This window comes from Belonocnema kinseyi, chromosome 3, assembly GCF_010883055.1.
Source record: "Belonocnema kinseyi isolate 2016_QV_RU_SX_M_011 chromosome 3, B_treatae_v1, whole genome shotgun sequence".
In the NCBI taxonomy this organism is placed as follows: Eukaryota; Metazoa; Arthropoda; class Insecta; order Hymenoptera; family Cynipidae; genus Belonocnema; species Belonocnema kinseyi.
The window spans coordinates 157,969,990-157,989,202 of NC_046659.1; the positions used below are offsets into that span (position 1 = coordinate 157,969,990).

A 19,213-nucleotide genomic window follows, 5' to 3' on the forward strand; every position below is an offset into this window, starting at 1 on the left:
TTTCAACTCTTTTTTAATCAAGTATCAATATTCAATATTTTCAATCAAGGAGATCAATTTCTACCAACAAAGAAGAAATTACAACAAAATAGTTAATTACAGTAATATAAGTCTACTTTTTCAAATGAAGCGTTATTCTTATTCAATTTTATATTTCAATTTTTAAAAAAAGCACGCGGTCTGAAAAATTCTCTAAACTCTAACCCAAATTATAAATTTGTAACCAAAAAATGTTTTTCAGGTAGGATAGACACCCTAAATCTCAAAATTGACTGAATTTATATGTGAAAAAAAATAAAAACTTACTTGTTGCTTTCTTTTTGCTCCTCAATGGAACACGAGATCGGAATCCCCGTTTCTCTGTCGAGACTAATGTACAATTTGGGCTGATCTATCCGCAAAGCTCCGGTGGCAAATCTCCTCTCTCGCATTTGCGAGGACAATTTAAACAAATTGTTGACCATCGTGGATAATTGAGAGCCGACAAAGTGTCCCTTGATGTTCAGAGTGGGATCAGTGGACCAATCATGCGTCGGATTTTCTATCATGGCCTGTGCTTGACCGTAGGCCATTTGACAGCAGGAATTGATCACAGTCTTGGCAAATCGGTGGCTAATTACCTCGGCCGTTGGCGTCATTTCCCAAATAACGGAGAAGGCTAATTTGTCCTCGCCTGGGAGGAGAGAGGAAACTTGGTAGAGTTGTTTTGGAAGCATGTGATAAACATTGTCAACGAGGTAGACAGTGGTTGCTCGATCAGCTACTCGTTTATCCAGGGGCGTAAAGGCTTCCAAGTAGTGAGTTACATCGGAAATATGAACGCTGACCTGCAAAAAAAATAAATAAATTTTCAGCATTTGATTCAAAGCAAGTAAAATCGTGTAAAAAATTTCCATTTCTTAAGATTATTTGAAAACTATATCTCTATGCCACGACTAGCCTTGATTAAGTTCAGCCCGAAAGTACTTGCACATTAGGGTGGTCCAAAAATGCATTGGAATTTTGAAAAAAAATTTTATGGGGATATCCCAAACATTTGTATGAATCCACACAAAAATCAATGCATTCTTTTGTATTGTTTTTTGAAAAAAATAATATTTAGGGGTGCCGCAAACCCTATGAAGTTTCACACGTACACTGTAAAAAAATATTAGTGTAAATATCACACACATCACTGTGCGATTTTACAAAAGTGTGTGAAATTACATCCTCTAGCGATGTAAATAAAAGGACCCTCGAATAGCAGTGTAATATTAAACACTCGATAAAAATAAAATTACACATTCTGTCGTACGAACTTTACGTTCAGGAGGGAAAATTCAATCGCAGCGTGTAAAAATCCCATGAGTCGATAAAATCACTTTTCTGTGATTGAAAATTACATCGAGATTTTTAATTTTACCCTGGCGGAAACTCGTTTTCATTGTTTATCGATGCCTTCATTCTCTAATTTTCGAGAAATTGACAGATATGTTCAACTTTTTTGACAGTTTCCACACAAAAATAGATAAAATTCGAGCTATTCCTATTTTTCCTTTTACATTTTCTGCTATTAGAACGGAAAAATGTGGTTATTCAAAAGGTATATTTCATATTTCTGTTATGGAATATTTAAACATAAAAAAATACCCATTATATCTCATGTGTTTTAGGTAGATGATAACGTGTCCTGCTTGTGTTTCTTCAATCTCCATGAAATTTTATACGAAGTTTGAGCTTCGAGTGTTCGAAACTTGTCGCCCAAATAAATTTTATTTTATTCTTTCATCTAATGAATTTGACATTTTCGAGTTTAAAATTATGGGCCGAATTGAAATATCACAACAGATTCAATTGTAAAATTTATCGCTCGATGGATTATTACAATTTTTCGTAAAATTATTCCGATACACGAGGGTCCTTTTATTTACATCCATCAGAGATGTAAAATTCAATAGATTTTTTTTTACAGTGTATTTCTCATAAGAAAAAAGACCTTTGTATCAATCTTATTCAGAATTCTCAATATTATTGCAATCGAGTTGAAACTCAACATTTCTCTTCACAAGTAGCCATAGAATACGAATAAAATATCGCTTTTTAAATATAAACACCATTAGTCTGTTTTACAGGATCCCAAAAAACCCCATAAGTGAAAAAATTGGTTTTGCGAGCTTTTTGCGCTAATTATGCCTTTTTTGCGGGGTTTTTTTTAATGCAAATTGTTTCTGGCACATAAAAGACCTACAAAATTTCAGTTTAAAGAAATGCACTTTTAGTCGAATTTTCAATTAAGATTAGTTATGTAATTAATTAGAGTCAAGGAAATTCATTGTTTAAACAAATTATTATTATTATTATTATTATTATTATTATTATTATTATATTTGAATAATGCTAGAAAGAGGCGGTTTTTTCTGAAATTTCTGGCTTTTTGTCCAATTTTCAATAGGAGTGAAGTAATAATGAATTCATGTTAACAAAAATAATTGTTTAAACAATTTATTATCATTGTTAATATTATTATCTTTGCTTAATTTGCACAATGTTGCGGTTTTTTCCTGAAATTTTCAACTGTTTGTCTATTATTCATTAAGCATGACTTAATAATTAATTAGATTTAGCAAAAATAATTGTTTAAACGAATTATTATTGTTTATAACTATTTTTATCTGTAGCGATGTATGATAGTTGCGGTTTCTTCGGCAATTTTTACCTTTCTGTCCTTTTTCACTTGATGACATAATAATTAATGAAAGTTAACAAAAAGATTGTGTAAACAATTTAATATTGTTTATAACTATCTTTTCTTAGATGAGGTGTTTTAATAAAATCTTTAACTTTGCTTCGCCTGCTTAGTTATTAACAATTAATAAATAAACATTAGAGAAAACTAGTTTTAAATAATCTCTTTCTTTTTTGTGAATATATTTTTCTGAAATAAAACAGATATTTAAAATATGATTCAAATTTTCGACACCGATCATATTGAATACAACTTTCCCTTGAATAAGTTAATGAGAGACTTCGGTGAGTTGTCAGAAATGCAGCAATTGTCTAAAAACCTGTTTTTGCTTGTTCTAATTAAAAAAAAAAAACGTTTACAAGTCATTTAAAGACCTAGTCCTTCCACCTATTCCTAATAATATTAAATTGTTTATATGGTTTAATAAATCAATCATTATGTCACTAAGTGAAAAAGGACAGAAAGGTAAAAATTGCCGAAAAACCGTAACTATCAGATATTCATATAGATGAAGATAGTCATAAACTTTAATTGAAAATTGAACAAAAAGCCAGAAGTTTCAGAAGAAACAGCAACTTTCTAGCATTATTCAAATATAATATTAATGACAATAATAATAAATTGTTTTAAAAATTCATTTTCTTGACTCCAATTAATTACATAACTAATCTTAATTGAAAATTTGACTAAAAGTGCTTTTTTTTAATCTGCAAATTTGTAGAATTTTTCTAAGATAATATTACAAACAATAATAATAAATTGTTTAAACAATCACTCTTGTTAACATTGATGAAATATCACCTAGCTCGAATTTAATATTGGACAAGTGGAAATTTTTTGAAAAAAACCGCGTCTTTCTAACTCCAATCTATGAGAAAATGGCTAAAACAATAATAAGTTGTTTAAAAAATGTATGCGAACATCTAGTTATCATTATGAAATGGTCTTTTTCGTGCCAGAAACAATTTGAATTAAAAGACCGCAAAAAAAGTCATAATTAGCGCCAAAAGCTAGCAAAACTAATTTTTTCACTTATGGGGTTTTTTTTGGGACCCTGTAAAACAGACTTATGTTGATGATATTTGAAAAGGGATATTTTATTCTTATTCTATGGGCAATTATGAGAGAGAAATGTTGAGTTTCAAATCGATTGAAATAATATTGACGTTTCTGAATAAGATTGACAAAAACGTCTTTTTTCTTATGGGAAATACGTGTGGAACTTAAGTGGCTTGCGGCACCTTTAAATATCATTTTTTTCAAAAAACAATTGAAAAATGAATTGATTTTTGTGTGGATTCGAATAAATTGTTGAGGTCTCCCCATAAAAATTCGAGAAAAAAATTTTGAACCACCCTATTGTACATCCAGTTTTTCTGTTGTACGCGGTTTGTTGAGCCAAGAAAGAAAAAATTGTACTACGTGTTTTTAAGAAATTAAAAATTTTTTTTTATTTCCACAATTTTTCATTTTTCCAAATATAGAGAAACATTCCATACAAATCGACTAACATTTTCTGTTTAAAAACGTTCGTTTTTAAGAGAAAAATTCGGTTTTATCTCTAAAATTGAAGAAATATCATTTTTACCGATTGAAAATCTAATTTTTCCGAAAACAAAGCAAGTTAGGAATATCAATTCATAGTTCAATGTTGTTACTCTTCTCGAAATCTATAAAAAATTCCCCATCCCAGATGTAGATCTTGTGTATTTTAACGAAAATTCTAAAAAAAAAGTATGAAAATGGTATTAAAGCGACTAAAATAGCATTTCGTTTTTGGACGACGTTCAACAGTTTTTTAAACTCTTTTTTAATTAAGTATCAATATTTAAATTCGTCTCCCTTTCTGAAGTCTTTAAAATGATATTCTCGCCATATATTTATCATGTGTAATTGAACAAATATTAACATTATATCGTTTTTTCTATACATTTTTCTAATTTTTTCAAATACAAAAGATCAATATCTGACGAGAATATCATTTTAAAGACGTCGATAAAGAGGGCGAATGTGAATATTGATACTTAACTAAAAAAAAAGTTAGAAAAAAATGAACTCTTGAAGTTCATCAAACTAAATGCTATTTTAGTCGCTTTAATATAATTTCCATACTTTTCGAATTTTTATTAAAATATTAAAAAATAAAATATAAAAGATCCACCCCTGGCCAGGGTTAAAGTTTATAGATTTTGAGAAGATGAACAATTTTGAACTATGAATTGCTATTCCTAATTTGTTTTAAGATTCATGAGAAAATTTCATGATTTTTAAAAATATCAACAACAAAAATCTGGAAAATTTTGACCTAATTTTGTGCAATTTGAAAGACTTTACAAAAATGTTTAGGAAAAATTTGAAGCACTTTAAAACATAATTAAGAAAGTTGAGCAAACCCCCAAAAAGAATTGAAAATTTGAAAATATTTTTAAAAAATGTTATGATTTTTTAATTAAGAAAATTAATTTTAGTAGAATATCTAAACATATTTCTAAACATCTTAAAAGACCCCCAAAATTTTCAAAAAAGAATCTTGAAAATTTAAAAAAATAGATTTTTTTTAAGATTTAAAAATACGTAAAAGAAAATGTAGAATTTTGAAGATTTTGAAAAAATAAGCTTTTGAAGAATTTTGAAAGGTTTGAAGAAAGTAAAAAATCTTCTAAGATTCCGAAAAAAATTATTAATGATTTTGGATTTTGAAAAATTAAATTTCAACTGATTTCTAAAAATGTCCAAAAAATATCTAGAAGAATTTTGAGGCATTTTTTTTTTAATTTTGGAAAGCTTTTACAAACAATTTTAGGAAAAAATTCAAAAGATATTTAGAAGTTCTGGTATAAAAAAAAATTAACAAATGTTCTTAAGATTTCTGGAGAAATTTGATCTTTTATTTAAGAAAGTTAATGTTAAAAGAATATCTAAAAATATTTGTAAATATTTTAAAAGAGTCCCAAAATTGTCGAAAAAGAATCTTGAAGATTATAAACTTTTTTTTGTGCACAATTTTAAAAAAATTTTAGAAAAAATTCGAAATTTGTTTTCAAGAATTAATAAAATGTAAAACAAAATAAGGATTTTTAAAGACTTTGAAAAAGAACCATTTAAAGGATTTTCAAATGTTTGAAGAGAACAAAACAGTGTAATTTAATACAACATTTTCTTAAGATTCCCGGGAAAATTTTTAATTATTTTTTTGTTGTTGAAAAATGACATTTAAACTGATTTCTGAGAATGAAAACAAAAAATCTAGAAGATTTTGAGACCATTTTTTTAGGTTTGAAAGATTTTACGAAAATTTTTGAATTATTTTAAAAGATATTCAGCAGCTTTGACAAAATTTAAAAAAAAATTAAAATTTGATAAGATTAAAAATTTTTTTTAACTGTAGATTTTTAAAGGTTTCGACATAAAATGTAACTTTTTGAGGATTCTAAAATGTATAAAAATAACTTAACAAATTTTCTTAAGATTCCTAGGAAAATGTTCTGATCTTTTTTTTTTGAACAATTAATTTTAGAACAATATTTAAACAAAAATTTAAACATTTCAAAAGATTCCCAAAATCGTCAAAAAGAATCTTGAAGATCTTAAAACATTTTTTTTTATTTTGCAGTATTTTAAAACAATATTAAGAAAAATTCAACTAATTTAAAGATATTTAGAAAGATTAGAAGTTTCGAAGATTTAAAAAAATGTAAAACAAAATGTTGATTTTAGAAGATTTTGAAAATAGAAGCTTTTGACAAATGTTCAAAAGTTTCAAGAGAATAAAAAATTGTCTTAGAATTCCTGGGAAAATTTTTAATTATTTTTTATTTTGAAAAATGACATTTTAAATGGGTAATAAAAATAATTTTAAAATATGGACGGTTTTGAATTATATACAAATCTTCAAAACTAAAAATTTTTGAAGATTTCGATATCTTTAAAATGTTGAAACTTTTCAAGAATTTTGAAAGTTATCCCGATAAAAAAACTTTTCTTAAGATTTTTCGGGAAAATGAAATTGTTTGGTCGAAAATGAATCTTTTTTGGTTGGCGATTTAATTATTTTGTTGAAAATTCATCTTTTTGGATGAATTCAACTGTATTTTATATAAATTTAAAATCTTTTTTTGTTCAAATATCAAATATTACATTTTTCTTGGAGAATTCATTTATGTGATTGAAAATTTAACAATTTGCTTAAAAATCCATATATTCAAATTTATATTTATTAGTGGAAAAAACAATTAATATCCGTCGTTTTGGATAAGTTCAACTATTTTTTATTCAAAATTAAAATTTTTGTTTTTAAAAATATCAATTATGCAATCGATTTTCCGTAGAGAATTGATCTTTTTTTTATTGAAAAACAAACTATTTGGTTTGAAAATTAACTTGCTTGTTGAAATTTCGATTTGACATATTTGAAATCTTCAAAAAAAAAAACGTTTTTAAATGTTATCAAGAATTCGAGGAAAATTACATTTATATAATCATAAAAACAAATAAGTCTAAATAATAAAGTTATTGAAAATTTGCATTTTGTCTCTTTAGAATTGAATAAAGGATTTTTCCAAAATAAAAATCGAAAATCGGTAAAAAATGTATCAAATATGTAAATAAAATCGAACCTCGTAATTGCCGTTGTCCAAAGGTTTGCAGCAAACTGCATCATCTAAATCGACAGCAGTAGCTGGGTCAATTGTGAAAATACAACTACTTCTCCAATCTTCCCTTCCCTCCAAATCCATGGCAGTTGGAATGTAGCCAATAGGTGGAAGCCCTCGCAATAAGCTATCATCAAATGGTTTTATATCTAAATCATTTTCGAGCAATATAGCATTTGTCTCAACTCTCAAATCGCCAGTACAACCAACCGATTGTATCAATTTCCTGTTGAAAAATATAGGATTAAATTATTAAGTTAATAAATAATTATAAACAATATAAAAGAATAAATTTACATTAACAGGGTGGCCGTTTTTTTTTTCAAAGAAAAAAGTTCCCGGTCATTTCCCGGGTTTTTCCCGGTTCGCAAACATTTTTCATGGTCAATAAAATTTAAAAAATGGAACACTAAATCTAATTGTTCCATTTGAAGTAATAAGAACTCAACTGCAAATGAAAGCACTCAAAGTGAAACAACCCAGAATTTTCAATTTCGAAAATTGATGTTTAAAATTTGTTACATTCAACAATTTTGTATTAAAATGCTCAACAATTTGCACGTATAATATGTCAGCTTCTCACACTTTTCAACTGCACAATTTAGAAATAAATGCAGTTAAACTGCCAAATTACAAATTTTTAACATTTATCAATTGAAAAAAATTGAAAATTTCCTATTTAAATCAAAAATTTTAATTATTTTCGAAAAATTCCCTGTTTAAATCCAGAATTTTTATTCTTTTCGAATTTTTTCCATTTCAACTAATTTCAAGAATTAGAACTTGTTGGAAAAATTCCCTATTCCAATTCATAATTTAATTTTTTTCGAAAATAACTCGTTTTAACACAGAACAGTAATTTTGTTGGAAAAATTCAATTTGCCATTGAGAATTGCTATTCTCCTGTATAAATTCCAGTTCCAACTCAGAATTTGTTAAAAATTGAAAATTCCTTCTTCAAATCCGGAATTTTAATACTTTTTTGAAAATTTTCCGTTTCCAAAAAGAATTAGAATTTTTGTGAAATTCCCTGTTCTAATTAATAATTTTTATTTTTTTTTCAAAAATATCCCGTTTCAACTTAGAATTCGAATCTATTCATTCTAATAAAAAATTCCCTGTTTCAGCTCGGAATTTATTTTAATTTTAACATTTCCTGTTCCAATTCAGAATTTTGTACCTTTTAGAAAACGTTCAGTGCTAGCTCGGAATTTGTTAAAGTTTGCAATTTCTGGTTATTATTCTGAATTATGTTATGTTAAATTATTTTAATTTTAAATAGTTCAAAAATCCTTAAAATGCTTCGAAATTCTATTTCAAGATCTTGAAAAAGCTACATGTTTTTGCAAATTTTTTAAAATTAAAAATATTATTAAAAGTTTTTCACAACATCTAAATATTTTTTTAAATTTTATTTTTAATAATATTTTTTATTAATATTTTTTAAATAATAATAATAATTTGTAATTTTATTTCCAATCTAAAAGATGATTTTTCAACTAAAATGATAAATATTTAACTGGAATAATTGAATTTTCAACCAACAAGAATAACTTTTAGACAAGAAGATTATCTCTGAAAGAAAAAGATAATTTTCTATTTAAAAAATCGATTTTTTAACAAAATGCGTGTATTTTTAACACTATAATTCAATTTTCTATTAAAAAAAGACGAATGTTCATTAAAATTGTTGAGTTTTGAACTAGGAAGATGAAATTTTAACTAAAAATTGTTATGAAAAAAAAATTTCAACCATAAAGATTAATCTTCTATAAAAAAAGATGAACTTTTCAACAAAAAACATAAATTTTTGAACAAATACTTGCATTTTGAAGTAAAAAATGTATAATGTAATATCAAAGCGAAATCTATTTTCTTATGAAAAAATTGTTCATGCTGAAAATACATGAAGAAGATTTACAATTAAAAAACCAACTTTCAAACTTCCTTACTTTTCGTCACATTAAATACAAAAATAAAAATTGATAAAAGAGTGAGAAAATGAATTATCAACCAAAGAAATTCATTTTCAAGTAAAACAGTAGAATATTTAACTGAACTAGTTAAAATTTTAGTTTAAAAAATTAATTTACAACAACAAAAAACGAATTTTCAACAAAACAGTTCAATTTTCGGGGAAAAATTTCTTTTCATTCAAAGAAAAAAGTATTTTTTAATCAAATAGCTTATTTTTTAACCCAAGAAATAAATTTTTAATTAAAATTATGAATTAAACACAAAATAATAATTTTTAACAAAAGCCTTCAACTTTTAACCAAGTAATTTTATTTTTAACATAATAGATGATTTTTCAACTAAAATGATGAATATTTAACAGGAATAATTTAATTTTCAACCAACAAGAATAAGTTTTAGACAAGAAGCTTAGCTCTGAAAGAAAAAGATAATTTCATATAAAAAAATCGATTTAAACAAAAATCGATTTTTGAACAAAATATGTTTATTTTTAACACTATAGTTGAATTTTCTATAAAACAGACAAATGTTCATTAGAATTGTTAAGTTTTGAACTAGGAAGATTAAATTTTAATTAAAATTAAACAGTTGAAGAAATTAATTTTCAACCAAACTTATGAATTTTAAACTGAAATAATAAATCTTCAACTGGGATAGTTGAAATTTTTGTGAAAAAAAAAATAATTTTCAACCATAAAGATGAATCTTCTATAAAAAGACGAACTTTTCAACAAATAACAAATTTTCAAATAAATAGTTGAATTATTAATATAAAAAATGTCAATTTTCAGCCAAACAGTTGAAATTTTATTTAAAAAAAGATAAACTTCTAATGTAACATCAAAGCGAATTCTATTTTGGCTTATAAAAAAAAATTTTATGCTGAAAAAACATGAAGCTAGTCAAAATTTTAGTTTCAAAAATTAATTTACAACTAAAAAAACGAATTTTAAACAAAATAGGTAAATTTTCAACGGAAGCAAAAAATGTAATATTAAAATGTTAATCATATTATTATAAAAATTCTCTTTGTCTAAGAATTCAGGAAAATTTTTAAACTTTAAAATACATTTCACGGTTATATTCATTTAACAAATAGAAACTAATAGTCTTCGATTGAAATACTGTTTATATTAAAATAAAATTTCTAATTAATAAATTAATTTTTTTTATTCTATCTCCCTACCCCTTTATTAGAAAATTTATATTCATATAATATTTATATATACACACAGTATTACATTTAATTTCCAACACCTGTAAATATTTTAATTATCAGAAAAAATTTATTTAAAATTTAAAAAATAAAATGATTAAAATATAAGTTAAAGTTCAACTTGACCTGCGTTAACGACCTAAAAAATCGTAATTTTCCTTCAAAAATGTTGCCTTTGGAAACAAATTTTTCTTATTTAAAAAAAAGGTTTTAAGTCTAAAAAAAAAAAAATTTCATTCCCAAACAATCCCAATCCAAGTCCTGCTGACGTAATTCAAATTTGAGAAAAGTAAAAATAATCTCTTTGAGAACTCACCCAAAAGCGTAAAAAGGCTTTTTCCAAAAGACAATGTCAGCCAAGAAAAGAATTTCTTTAAACGAGTCCGGATTGTGAGAAAAAGCAGGTGGTAACAATTGAGGATTCAAGATTCTCAACAAAGGCGTCCTCGAATCCCTTGGATAAAAAAGTACGCCATTCTGCTGCTGTTTAATAAATCCGACTGTTTTCCTTGGATGAACTTTTTCCAGAATTGAGACAACCACTCCCGTTCTCTGCACCTCTTCTGATGGATGTTTGAACCATTTCTCCTCGGGATTTATACAAACAACGACTAAATCTCCTTCTAAAGCTCTATTTCGGTCGCGAGCACCGATAATCAAAATATCCATAGCGCCTCCCGACATTGACAAGTAAGCATGTTTGCTGAATTTCATATTAATACGAATATTTCCCTCGATATAGGTGGGATTATCTTTCGGCTGCTTCTCCAACAATTCCCGGGCTTCTTGTACTGGTATCGAGGGAGGAAATTTGTCCCTCTCAGACTTTTTATTTTTCTCCTGCTCGGAACTCGACGGATCCTCTGTTTCGTTCTCCGCTCGAGACTTTTTACCTGACGACTTTCCATCATCTTTCGACTTTTTCTCGGATTTTGACTTACCTTCTGCCTTGGATTTGGAAAAAGTTTTTGTCGCTAGGGTCTTTACGGTCACGACTTCGCCAGATACATTTTCTGTGCCTTGTACTTCAACGCTAGTTGACTCCTCAATTAGATTTTCTGACCCTTTCTTTTTTCTCCATCTCTGTCGTTTCTTCTGTCTCGACGAAATCTTTTTCTGCTTAAAAACATTGGAAATTTTAACCACTTCGGAATACCAGAATAGGTCGTTTTAATCAAAGAAAAAAATTCCCGGTTTTTTCCCGCTTTGTAAACATTTTTCACGTACTAATGAAATTTTTAAAATTGAACTCTAAAAATAAAAATTATTCTATTCGAAGTATTAAAAACTGAACTGCAAATAAAAGCACTCAAAGTGATACTCTTAAAATTTTAACTTTGAAAATTGAAGTTTAAAATTATTATATATTCAATATAATTCTTTATAATAATATTTTAATATAATTTATACACGTATAAAACGGAAGCTAGTAAAACTTTTTAACTGAAGAATTTTAAATTAAATGCAGTTAAACTGCCAAATTGAATATTTTAAATTTTTATAAATTGTAGAGTTCAAAGATTTAGATGCAGTTTCCAATGTATAAATCCATGTTATAATTTTCAATCTTCTAAATTGAATAATCAATCAATGAAATAAAAAACTTTTTAAATTATACCATTTTAAGCGATTTTAAACTCTAAATCCAGCTCCGAATTAGTTAAAAATTGGAAATTACCCGTTTAAATCCAAATTTTAATTCTTTTCAAAAAATTCTTCGTTTCAACACAGAATAAGAATTTTGTTTCAAAAATTCAATTTTCCACTGAAAATTATTATTTAAACAAATTAGTTTGATAAAAATCATTTCATTTCTAAGCAAAGATTTAAATTCAAACAAAAACTATGATATTTTATCAAAAAAAAAAATGAATGAAAAAAAATTGAAACCAACGTGAATTTAAAAAATAAATAAATTTTTAAAGAACTAGTTCACCTTTCATTTAAACACTTGAATCTTTAACTAAAAAAGATGAATTATTATCCAAATAGTTACATTTTTCAGCAAAATAATGAATGTTGTACCAAAAAACTGAAATTTTCAACAAAATTTAAAAAAATTTTAAAGCCAAAAGGACGAATTATATACAAAACGATTGAATTTTCAAACCAAAGATATGATTTTTTTTAAGTTCAAATTTCAACTCGAATTGTTGAATTTTCAGTAAAAAATTGGTAACCAAAAAAGACCAATTTTCAACAAAATACATGGATTCCCAACTAAATTAATGGAATTTTTAATTAGAATAGTTACATTTTGAAACAAATAATAATTTTTTAAAAAATAGTCATATTTTCAAACAAAGTGATGAATTTTAAAATGAAAATATGAATTTAGAACTAGAATAATAGAATCTTCAGCCAGATAGTTGATTTTTCAACCACGAAGATTAATTTTTACAAAAACAAAAAGACGAATTTTTGAACAAAAAGATATTTCTTCCACAAAAAATTGAATACTTAAATTTTTATTTTAAAAAATTAATGATCTACCAAAGAGATGCATTTTTAACTAAAATGATGGAATATTCAACTGGAATAGTTTCATTTTCAATGTGAAAACACTAATTCTCCAAAATAAAAGAATTTTTTAAAACCAAAATGATGGAATACTCAACTGAAATAGTTTCATTTTTAGTATGAAAACATTAATTATCTAAAATAAAAATTCAAAAAGAAAGTTCAAGTTTCAACTGGAATAGTTAAATTGTCGGTAAAAAAATTATTATTCTACTAACGGAATAAACTTTTGACTAAAATGATGTAATATTAAATTCTAATAGTTTCATATGCAGAAAAAAAATCAAACTGATGATTTTTCAACTAAAATTATGAATTTACAGCACCTGGAATAGTGAAATTTTAAACCGAAATGATCAATTTTTAACTAAAATTATGAATCTTCAACTGGAATAGATCATTTTCTTCCAAAAAAATACGATTTTTCAAGAAGATACATAAATTTTTTACGAAATAGTTGAATTATCAACTGAACAAGACAAATTTTCAAATAAATAGTTGAATATTCGAATAAAAATGCCACTTTTCTATCAAATAGATAAATTTTCAACCAAAAAATCATCTTTTAAACAAAAATGAGGTCGTTATATAAATTTTCAGTTAAAAAATTTTCAACCAAACTGATGATTTTTCAAAAAAAGTTATGAATATTACAGCACCTGGAATAGTGAAATTTTAAACCGAACTGATCAATTTTCAACTAAAATTATGAATCTTCAACTGGAATAGATAATTTTTCACCAAAAAAATACGATTTTTCAACAAAATACAGAAATTTTCAACGAAATAGTTGAATTGTCAACTGAAAAAAAATTTCAAACAAATATTAAAATTTTGGTTCCAAGATGATCAATTTTTCAGAAAAAAAATAGAATATTTAAATTTTCAGTAAAAAAATGGATTGACATTGACAAACTCTCGAATTGATGAGTTTTCAACCAAAATGTTGAATATTCAACTCAAATAGATGAATTTTAAATCAAAGCGATGATTTTTAAACAAAAATTTTAATAATAAAACAAATACTTTTATTTTCATCCAAGCTGATGCATTTTTTTTACTAAAATGATAAATATTTAACTGGAATACTTAAATTTTCAACAAAAAATATGAATTTTCAAAGAAAATTAATTTTCTACCAATGAATACGAGTTTAACGAAATGATGAACTGGAGTAGTTACATTTTCAGTTTAAAAACCTTAATTTTACAACCAAAAAGAACAAAATTTTAGCAAATAGTTTAAACTTAACTCGTATTGTTGAATTTTCAGTAAAAAAAGGTTGACCGTTGACAGTAAAAATTGTAATATTAAATTCTAATAGTTTCATTTACAGAAAAAAAATAATTTTGAACAAATTAGTTTCGTAAAAATAGTTTTATTTTTAAGCAAAGATTTAAGTTTAAACAAAAAAATATATTTTCTTTAAAAAAAAAACTAATTAAAAAAAAATTGAAACCAAAGAAGTTAACTTAAAAAAGAAATTAATTTGCAAAAAACTAGTTCAACTAAATACTTGAATCTTTAACTAAAAAGATGAATTATTATCTAAATCGTTACATTTTTCAGCAAAATAATCAATTTTCTACCAAAAAACTGAAATTTTCAACAAATTTTAAAAATTTTAAAGCCAAAAGGACGAATTATATACAAAACGGTTGCATTTTCAACCCAAGGATATGGTTTTTTTAAATTAAATTTTCAGAAAAATAGTTTAGTTTTTAAGCAAAGGATTGAATTTAAATAGAAATATGAATTTTTAACAAAAAAACTTCATTTCCTACTGTTCATTTTTAATAAAAAACGGAATACTTACATTTATAGTAGAATAAATTAATTCTCAACCAAAAAAGAAGAGAATTTTCAACAAAATAGTTATATTGTCAAAAAAAGAGATGAGTTTTTAATTGAAATGATAAATCATTAAAAAATGAGTTTTCAACAATAGAGTCCAGCCCAAAAGATGATTTTTTAACCCAGAAGATTAATTTTTTGAAAATGGATTAGTTAAATTTGAACCAAGAAGTTGGATTTTTTGTTTAAATATTAATTTTTAAACAAGCAGTTTAACTTTCATCTAACTAGTTGAATTTTCAAATAAAAAAGATTAATTTTAAACAAAAAAGATGAATTTTCCAGCAAAAAATTTAATATACTACTTGAAAACACAATTTTTTTAACAAGATACATAAGTTTTCAACAAAAATGTTGAATTTTAAAGCCAAAAGGATGAATGATCTATAAAAAGGTTGAATTATTAAATCAAAAATACAGGAATTTGAACAAAAAATGCAATTGTCAAACGAATAATTTAATTTTCTACCAAATTTTTGAATTCTGAATTAAACCAGATTAATTAAGACCCAAAAGTTTGCACTTTAAACCAAAAAGGAAGAATTTTGTTCGAAGAAGAGTCATTTTCGAACAAAAATGACAACTTTAAAACGATATACATGTATTTACAATTAAAATGAAAAATCTTCAATCGAACAAGTTAATCTAAAAAAAAGAGTTTAACTTTCAACCAAGCAATTAATTTTTTATTCAAAAAAAGATTAATTCTGATTAAAAAATGTAGTAAACTGATATTTCAACCAATATTTTAAAAATATTTAATAAAAAGCAGTTAATAGAATAGTACATTTCAAAACACAAACTAATTTTCAAAATAATATTTACATCATCAAACAAAGTGATGAATTTTCAAATAAAATTATGAGCCTCGAACTAGAATAATTAAATTTGTAACCAAATAATCGAATTTTCAACCAAGAAGATTAATTTTAACTAAATAAAGCGAATTTTCAAATAAAAAATATATTTTTTAACCAAAAATGGAATAGTTAAATTTTAGGTAAAAAAATTAATAATCAACCAAAGATATTAATTTTCAATTAAAATGATGAATTTTTAATCGAAAAAATTATTTTAACACAGGAGTTTAAATTTCAACCAAGTCATAAAATTATGATTCCAAAAAAGGTGAATTCTAATCGAAAAATGTAGTATATGATATGTCAACCATAACCAAAAAAGAACGGATTTTCAACCCGAAATTTGAATTTTCAACCAGATACTTGAACTTTCAACTAAAAATGATAAATTTTCAGTTGAAAAAACTTAATTTCAAACAAAAGAAAAGACGAACTTTCAACAGATGTAATTTATTGAAGCTACTTTTACAAACAAAGAATCATTGTTAGTCAATGTTATGTTGCAGTTTACAAAAAATTAAAGATAAAGCCAATAAACTAACCTCTTCAGGAGAATCTTCATTGTGTGTAATCTGCTCAGAATTTGTCTCATTTGAAACAACTTCGGCACTGTTTCCAGATTCGATTTCTTCAGTTTGTATAGAAACTTTTTTCTTTGACTCGACTGAAACGATTTCCTGATTTTTCACTGTGATAATTTCCTGAGTTTGCACTGACACGATTTCGCGATTTTGCACAGAGACAGTTTCCTGAACCTGAATTTCACAAATGTTTTCCTTCCTTTTCAATTTATTGAGTCTCTTCGGGGATATTTCGAACACATTCGAGTCTGTGACCATTTGGTGAATTTCGGAATTTTTACAGAGAAATTCATGATGATTTTTTGAAACTTTTGGCCGTCGTGGAGGTCTCGTTTGAGGTTTGATGGACAAATTTAGCATAGAAGATAAAATTTGCGAAACATCGTTGACAGTCGGATCAGAATTCTTTTTTATTGCTCTCGCTCCACGACGACCTTTCGAATTGTTCGCCTTCGAGAGGAGATTATCAGACATATTTTGACAGAGGCAAGCGAACGTAAACAAATTATCTATCAGTTAATTTGGCTTACTTTGAAGATTTTTGAAAAGCTGAACACGGCTCGATTAAGAGGAATAAGTCAAATTATCCATGTTAATTAGTGTTGCCTTTTTCATCAATTTTGCCTGCTTGACCATCCGAATTTTGTGTTCTTTTTTGCGAAATTAGGGTTACGGTACATTGGAGAACTAATCAGATCAGCTGACTTCTTCTGACGTAAACATCGACTTTGTTTTCCACCTTGCCTCTTATTGGTGGAGAAAATACTGCGCGGTCACGTGATTCCAAATACGCTTTTACGTCCTACCTTTCGGATCCACCGAATAATATAAAGAATTATTCTTTGATTGGTGGATTCCTTTTCTAGTCATAAGGTTCGCTGTTGACTGGCGTTGATTTGAAAATCAACTACCGCGGTTATTTGAATCCTTATAATAATCACAGGCGATGAAATGAAGAATCTCACAAGGTAAATATGTCATTTTAAATGAATAACTTTATTCACTAAACTTTACACATTAATCCATGGGACACACACACAACAGTTAATTTAACTTTTTAATTTATTATTATTATTAACAACTAAATTATATATCTAACTTCACTTAATGTTAGCTATCAACTAGATTTGGCGACTACACTAAGTTACGCGGAACTTATACATTTTAGAATCTACTTTATTAATTATAATATTCAATATTTAAGATCTCGAGTGCCGCGGGTTCAATGAATATCAACGATTGAAAGATATCTGCCGTTCCTTAGTCCGGCAAAGTTCCGAAATTCTGGAAAGTGTTAAACAATAACATGTTTTTTAAAATTACTCGAGAACTGTTGATTTTAGGTTGAACATGGTGATGTGAAAAAATGTTCATAATTTTATAGTGCACAAAAAAGGTTCTATCTATTGTGGACCTATTGTCAACGGCTGCGTTATGAGTTTGGATTAGCTGCACAATTCTTTTATTTCTGAACAAATAAAATAAAATCTCAATTATCCTGGAAAAAACGTCGGAAATATATCAGACGATTTGTACTGGGGCAAATGCAGGTTCCTGTTAACAAAAAAAAAAAAAAAAACGATCAAGTCATTTGCATGACAAACTATCAGTATAAAATGAGCTCAACTTCAGTGTACAATTTGATATGTTTAAGGGGATGCTTTTGAGATGAAACTTCTTGTAAGTGTTCCTCCATTTTCATACAATACATTTTCCAATTTGGAGGCCAGAATAATAATATTTAGGGCCTCTTTTAAAGCTTTAAACAAGTAAATTTCAAAATTTAAGCTATGATATCGGAAGCAGCGTTGATTATGAGTCCTAATGGCAGCAAAGGGAGCGGGGCGAGAACGGTTACCTCTTTCGATGATATTGAACCCTTCGAAATTTTTTTGCTCACTTTTCCCGACAATAGATTTGGCCTTCGGTTGGCCGTGACGTCACTGCAATGCAGGTTCTCAATGAGGAAAATTTCAAAAATAAAAATAAAATTATAAAATAACATTAATGCAATGCACATTAAGCCATCTTTTTATTTTATGAAAAATATATTCTGCTTGATAATTTGAATAAGAGTAATTACAAACATATCCTGAAGAACCTATAAAAAACCATAATTACAAAAATGAATTTTTTATTTTCCAACGCAGTGAATAAGACATTTAAGAATAAATATAACATAATTTTGAAATGTCTATAACTCGGATTAATTTGTACTTTATTCCCTAAGCTCCCGCAAAACACGTTTTTTATTAGTGTTTGCGATGAGCGTGATAACTTCTGGAACGATTGTCTGCAATTTAATATTTTATACAAAAAATAGTTGAATTCAGCGAAATGAAAAGGATTTTTAAGCAAATAATTTGAATTCTTAACAAACACAGATTAATTTGCAACTAAATAGATGCGATTTTTAGGACTCTATTATGTTTTCTCTGACATTCCCTAATTTTCCGGAACCATCAGACCTGTAGCAACTCTATTACTTGTACTATTGGATTTTAAATTGCAGACAATCGTTCCAGAAATTATCATGCTCCTCGCAAGCAATAATAAAAAACGTGTTTTGCGGAAGCGCCATATTTTCCCAGTCTCCTTCAATAGAATTTTGTTAACATTACCAAAAATAATCTTGACGTAGTAGATTTAACCCCTAACTGAGAATGTAAAAAGATGAAAAGTGTTTAACTTCTACGTGTGAAGTAAATTCCATTACCATTTTCTAGTGCTTAAGGGCATGTGACACAGCTAAATACCTATATTACCGACCTCACTTTTTCAGTTCACTGAATGTTTTTTTAAACCTAAGAACTTTTTTTATAAATAAA

General features: G+C 26.3%; 1 protein-coding gene across 2 annotated transcripts in view; it reads right to left on the reverse strand.

Annotated features, from left to right (window-relative positions):
- Positions 1 to 17,099, reverse strand: part of LOC117169092 (DIS3-like exonuclease 2) — a 32,337-nt gene extending 15,238 nt beyond the window's left edge. Inside the window, exons 1-4 of one of the 2 annotated variants that reach the window (XM_033355218.1) lie at positions 16,347 to 17,099; positions 10,887 to 11,689; positions 7,342 to 7,603; positions 307 to 827 (exon numbers count right to left, since the gene is read on the reverse strand). In XM_033355218.1, the coding sequence (XP_033211109.1) occupies positions 307 to 827; positions 7,342 to 7,603; positions 10,887 to 11,689; positions 16,347 to 16,859 (2,099 nt within the window). In that variant the 5' untranslated portion in view covers positions 16,860 to 17,099. The remainder of the gene's footprint in view (positions 1 to 306; positions 828 to 7,341; positions 7,604 to 10,886; positions 11,690 to 16,346) is intronic. The other variant, XM_033355219.1, reaches the window with a different exon arrangement.
- Between the last annotated feature and the right edge of the window lie 2,114 nt (positions 17,100 to 19,213).